The 6,623-nt window shown below is 33.7% G+C and overlaps 1 protein-coding gene across 1 annotated transcript; it reads left to right on the top strand.

The window, feature by feature from the left end:
* The first annotated feature begins 607 nt into the window (after positions 1–607).
* Positions 608–3,166, top strand: LOC104110354 (calcium uniporter protein 2, mitochondrial-like). The gene is made up of 2 exons (XM_009619822.3): positions 608–1,287; positions 2,365–3,166. Exons 1-2 carry the CDS (start codon positions 712–714, stop codon positions 2,839–2,841), a joined length of 1,053 nt encoding a protein of 350 aa, XP_009618117.1. The 5' UTR covers positions 608–711; the 3' UTR covers positions 2,842–3,166.
* The last annotated feature ends 3,457 nt before the right edge of the window (positions 3,167–6,623 follow it).

Here is a 6,623-nt window from a genome sequence, read left to right as displayed (position 1 = left end):
GCCAAAATAAAAAATTGGGCCAAGTTTAATGGGCTGTCTATGTATACGCTCGACTAGCCTATACTTATTTGAAGGCACTAAAAGTTCCAACGAATACGTACGTTTGGTGAAAAAATTCCCAAATCATTTTGAATATTTTGTAAAATAAATTTTTTTCTCTAAGAGGTTGGTGTTTTTATTTAAAATTGAAAGAATCTTCTTTAGCTAAAAATATAACAAAGTAAAAAATTACTTTTGAATGTGTTTAATTGAATAAGTAGGACTATAACCCCACTTTAAAATACAAGCCTCAACATATTTTTATTTTAATGAATTTAACGAATTGGATCATGGCATCATGCTATGACCCGCTCAAAAACGACACAATTTGCTGTGTCACACTTTATTTTTCTTTTTCTCTAACGTCGTTTAAGTTGAATAATCTACGATAAGATATTTTCGTAACGAATGCCTATGATACCTGCCTTATATTTTTGGGAATATTCATTTTCTCGCCACAAGTGATTATCTCGCAGGTAAGGATAAAATAACCTAGCGTTTGTTTACCAAAAAAACAAAAGAAAAAAAGAAAAAAAAAGGAAAAACCTAGCGTTTCTTTAACGGCAAAAGGACCTATAAATACAAGGCGATTACAACACTATTTTCTCATGGTTGAAAGATCCGTAACCTGCAATATTTACCAAAATAAGAACAGAGTTTCTTCGTATATCAATGGCGTTCAAGAAAATGTTAGCTGAACGGCTTTTCAATGCTTACAAAATTACTCGTCCTTCCCTAACAACCTGCCGTATTTGTTCCTCAACCATGACCAAATCGACAGCCTCTTCAAATCCTAATAAGAGAGCTCCAGATCCCGGAGACGATCGATTTTTTTGGCGATATCTCCACCGTGACTCTGTGGCAACCTCGCCGGAGCTCCGGTCTCTTCCCATCGGAGAAAAGCTCCTTGAGAAACTGAGAGGGATGGACATTGCTAGAGATAGGATCAGACTCGATGGGCTCATCCCACCGCCGCAACAAAAACCGATACCGGAGGAGGACTCCGATGCGGAGGAGGGGAAATTCACGTTGGCGGATGCGAAGAAGGTTCTGAGGTTGGCGCAGCTTGAGGTGGTGAAATCTAGGCTAAAGCAGATAGAAAAGGATTGGATTTCGTACGCGGAATTTATTCAGATCTGCAATGGAGCTTGTCCAAACGATGATCAAGCCCTAGAATTCGCGAAGATGCTCGATCAATCGGGAACTGTAATTGTCTTGGGAAATATCGTATTCCTTAAGCCTGACCAGGTTGGTTTTCTTTGTTTTTCCCCTCACTTTTTGTGCATTTTTTTAAATTTTAATTGTGGATATTGATAATTCGCCAAGAATCAGATTTACCTGATGTCTATGTTCATAAATTAGTTCATACGTAGCTGCATTTGCTGAGAAGTATTTGATGTTCAAATATCTTTTCTTTTGTCATTTTCAGTTCTGAGAAATATTATTATTAGTTTGTTTTTTGTATTACAAGTCTACCGAAAACTAATAGAATTTTTATCTATTTTTTTCTCTATGTTTTCTTCGACAGGAAAGTGAAACAAAGTTATTCGAGATCTGTAAAACGAGATGGTGACTTTTATCCGGGAGTGCATCAGTTGGACCATTTTCAAAGACCCAAAATTACACCATTTAACAACCTCCCCTGTTTTAGACTTCCAAACATTTGGGGAAGATGTGGTGTTTGGTTCAAAAATTTTAAAAAACATTTTTACATTTGGTTTTAGTTTTGGCAAAACTGAAATTGTTTACTACTAAAACTGCTCCCCACAAAAGCCAAGAAACCTTTTATTTCCTTTTCAATTGTTGCAAATTTTTGAACAAACGTCATCCAATTGTTTTTACTTAACTGATTTCCTCTTTGAAATAGTGACAAAAGACACTGTTTTGGTGGGGAAGGAATAAGAGAAAGGAAAAGGACATCCAAGGTTTAGTGGAGTCCAAAAATTAGTAAATCCTCCACCAGAAACAAACGAAATAATAACGGAACTGTAGAAAATTAGAAAATCAAGACAAGGAGAATTTGTCTTGCTTGTTATAGGAGAGTCCATTTGTTAAGTCTATTTGGCCCCTCACAAAGACGCTGGTGGAATTTGCACTAGTTTAAACAGATTCAGGATTTTAAGTTTTGTGTGTTATTGTTTAACTATATCGGAGTTAGCATACAAATCAGCCCAATATAGATGAATGGGTTCAGACTCACTGACAATATACTACTAACGGGAAAACCATTCTCATTATAATATAATCTTGAAGTTGAAATAAGGCATGTGAAGTGAAGTTGTATTCTTTTACCCAAGCGTTTTGGTCCCTTTTTTGTTGCTACAGGTGGTGAAAGCCATGAAAGGCCTAATGCCAATACCCTTGGCCCAACCAAATGACCCAAAAATGATGAAGGAGCTTCAACAAATGGAGGTGAAGAAAGCAGCAATTGACAAGAAGGCAGAAACATTGGTGGGAAGAGAGTTGTGGTGTGGACTAGGTTACTTTGTGATTCAGACTGCAGCTTTCATGAGGCTCACTTTCTGGGAGTTATCATGGGATGTAATGGAGCCTATTTGCTTCTATGTCACATCCATTTACTGCATGGCTGGTTATGCTTTCTTCCTTAGGACCTCCAAAGAACCTTCTTTTGAAGGTTTTTTCCAGAGCCGGTTTAGTGCAAAGCAGAAGCGATTGATGAAGCTCCATAACTTTGATCTTCATAGGTACAATGAGCTCCGCAGAGTTTGTGATCCTCACTCTTCGATACCTGCTGGAAACACGTTAACATTTCATTCATCATCTATGATGTCCGCAGCATAGATTCTGGCAATTTACATGAACATTTGATGAATATTGTTTAGGAATAGTGAAGGAAAGAGGACCAAAGAATGAAAAGGAAGGATGGCACATTTTGCCTTTTCTTTTTTACTTTTCTACTTTTTTACTTTTTAGTTAAAGTCAAATGGATATAGAGGATGCATAGAGCTGATCCCAATTAATTTGGGGTTGAAGCGGTGTTGTTGTTGTTTATTTTTACTTTTGACCTAGATTAACTTTTAAGTTTATCTATGTCACGACTAATGTATATTAAGTGAAGAGGGTTTAGGAAATAAATGGAATTTAAAGAATTTTCAAACTTGACCAATACTTTGCTCACCAAACTTAAAGTTTGCGCTTCTCTTGATATACACATGAAATGTGGCCCGGGATTCTTGGAGCCTTTCTCTGATTATTATTTTCAATGGTTTCAATTGACAGATCTATCCGGAACCAAAATGTTAGTCTTTTTGGACACAAAACACAAAAATAAGTGAAAAAATAATTGAGAACCATTTTAAATATAACGCATTTCTTCAGTGCGTTATAACCTAACGGCACGTTTATCCGTTAAGATATAGCGCATGGGTTACATGCACTAAATTTAAACTTCAAATTGGCGAGCAAAGTTTATATATAGCGCATATACATGATGTGCTATACTTAGTATAGCGCATCCTATATATGCGCTATACCTATATAAAATATCGAACCAGTCTTCTTCCCATACCAGACAGAACAAAAAGGAACAAAAACGGTTGACAAGCGCAAAACACACACGAAATTAATGCTCGCTAGTCAAAAATAGTATATAAAATTATCGTCTCCACAAAGATTGAATTTAAACAATGTTCAAATAACTTATGGTTTTCTGCTATTAGACATGATCACAGAGAATAAGAGTTGAACTAAAACGGTTTGTAAATAATATGAGAAATAAGGGTCATGACATGATAGGTATAAGATGGTATTCACTTCTAATTTTCTAATGATTCTCACGAATTCACTCGATAATTAGCTTAAACGTAAGGTCAGGATTCCTCTCTTGATTAAATCTGAACTCTCCAAAATAAACTAATATGAAATACTGTGAAGATATGCAAAATCACGTTAATGGACTAGTCTTTAGGAAAACGTCTCTCGAATATTCTCCTAACTTGGTTTAAGCAATAATTCAAAAAGCTCTCTCGATTACTTAAAAGAATCACTAAATTAAACCAAACCAAACAATGCAAAGTTAATCACCAAAATATTCCTTTTTCAATTAAATAAATCGGTGAATAATTTCACAATCAATTCAAAGCTGCATAAATGAATTCATACAATTAAACAATAGTTAAAATCCGCAAACAACACTCAAAACACCATATTCGTCAAAATCCTAGGGAAGAACTACTCCATAGATATGGAGAAAGTCATCACAAATAAGTTTAAGAACAAAGAAAATATCAAAGATAACTTTACAATACAAAATCTCGTTTTGCACCGATTGTTGGCAAGATAATTGATGATATTTTGTGTCTTCAAGCCGTGGTAGCTCTCTATAAAGCTCTCCTAGGTCGAATCCCCTTCAAAAACATGTTTCCGATGTATTTATATCAAGTAGGAACGGACCGGACCGGAACGAAACTATACTCTCTAAGCCGAAGTGGAAACATACTCTGACAAAAATGCACAGACGCGGGCGCCCCGCGGCGCGCCATGCAGCGCGCCTGTGAGACTTATCAGAGGCTTGTCCAGTGTCAACTATGTTGCGGTTTTTTTTTACAGTCTTAAATCCAAAGTTCATTCCTTTGTGTTTGTCTCCATTATTTGTTTATATCTATTTCCTTATGCTTCATCATTACATAATTATTGGTCCCACCAAAATGATTTGCAATTTTACTTCAACAGCTTCCATTATTTTTCCTACTTCTTTTGATCAAATTTCCTTCAAACTTGCTCCTACAAATGAGAAACACCTAATTAGTATAAATTTTTTACTTTTAAGCTCAAACATAATTAAAATATAGCATATAGCAAATAACAGGTGAAGTAAAGCCAAAAATTCATATTTCTAACCTACCATCAACCCCCCCCCCCCCCCCCCCAAATGTTTAACTAAAAAACTCCATTGGAGCCCACCCGTCCCCCAAAACTTATGTCTTCTCCGTATTTTAGCAAGTTAATACCGGATCCAAGGCGTTATCGTGTAGTAGATCTCGTCTATTACTCGTTTCGGCTCCCAAATTATCAATTGTTCACATTTCAAAAAATTTTAAATCGACGTATTCCGATTTACTTTTTGGTAAAACTCACGTATATAGCATGCTTATTAGTTGTTGTTTTTTTACTGTGGTGTATGTTTTTTGTGATCGTTTTGTGATCTAATTAATTTTTTATTTTTTATCCGGATTAGTTTATTTATGTGCTAAAAAGTTAGTAAAAATATATATTTCTATTTTATGAATAATTATTGTTATATGTGATTTTAATGTTGTATGTATATTAATATGTGACTTTATTATTGTTTAGTACCCTTTAGTGTTATGTTGTGCCCTTAATTATTATGCAGTGCCCTTTAGCGTAGTAAAACTGATAATAAATTTTGGCTTATGGTAGTTGACTTTGTTTATGACCATTTAGAGTAGTGTTACTTTAGTGATCTTTAAGATTCCGTTGTGTAGAATTATAGATTTAATGTATCAGTAGATAATTATTAAATATTAGATATGAATTATAAAATAATCAGTTGACGTTACAAAAGAGACGCTGTCGGGAAATTTGGGCAAAATATGATAGTTAACAAACAATCGTTACGAATGAAATAAATTTAATATTATTTACTATTAAGTTTGTAGTATTTTTTGTATGGTTAAGTATTGAATATATCTTGATTACTTATGAAATTTTAATATATAATTTTGTTATAAATAAAAAATAACGTAACTTAAAAAAGATGATAGTTCAAACAAAATCATGTAGAATTTTAGTAGAAAAATGTAGGAAACTAACATATAAAATATTAATATAGAAAATTTATCAATCTAAGTATTTGTTATACGAATTATTACTAAAATATCTTTTTATTTATTGAAATTAATTATTTAATTCTATGTTAACCCCAAAAATATATGAAAAAGATGATTGTTCAAACACAAACTCTCTCAAAATTTAGTAAATAAATGTAAGAAAATAACATATAAAACAAAAACATAGAATATTTGTCAAACTAAGTATTTTTTATATGAATACTTATTAATTATATCATGTACAGTTATGAAAAGTAATTATTTAATTCTATTATACCCAAAAATAGCTGAGTAAGAAACTAACATATAAATTAATAAACTAACATATAAAATAAAGTAAGAAAATAACATATAAAATAATAATATAGAAAATGTATCAACCTAAGTAATAATATAGAAAATTTATCGATTAAATATTAATATAAAAGATATTGCAATATATTTAAAGATGTTAAACAATTAAAAAGAAAATACTTTAATTAATATTGTTCAATTTATAGACCTCGTCATGGAGGTTCCCCCTATGCATCCTGGACCTGCATCTCGAGAGCTACTGTTGCTACAGGGCAACCATAGGTCTTCACACATCTGGGATGGGCAATGTCTGTCCCAGACCTTCCTCCCCAGACGTATAAACGATATGTGGGAGTTCATTAGGGACCACCCACTATATTCTCGTATAGTTAGACGCCTTCAGGGGACGGATTTTTACAAGATCATAGAGATCGGCCGGTTGCAGTTCGGCTAGGAGCTGATCACGGCTATGATAGAGCG

Source organism: Nicotiana tomentosiformis, chromosome 2, assembly GCF_000390325.3.
Source record: "Nicotiana tomentosiformis chromosome 2, ASM39032v3, whole genome shotgun sequence".
NCBI classification, from domain to species: Eukaryota; Viridiplantae; Streptophyta; class Magnoliopsida; order Solanales; family Solanaceae; genus Nicotiana; species Nicotiana tomentosiformis.
This window is presented reverse-complemented; position numbering and strand designations above follow the sequence as displayed.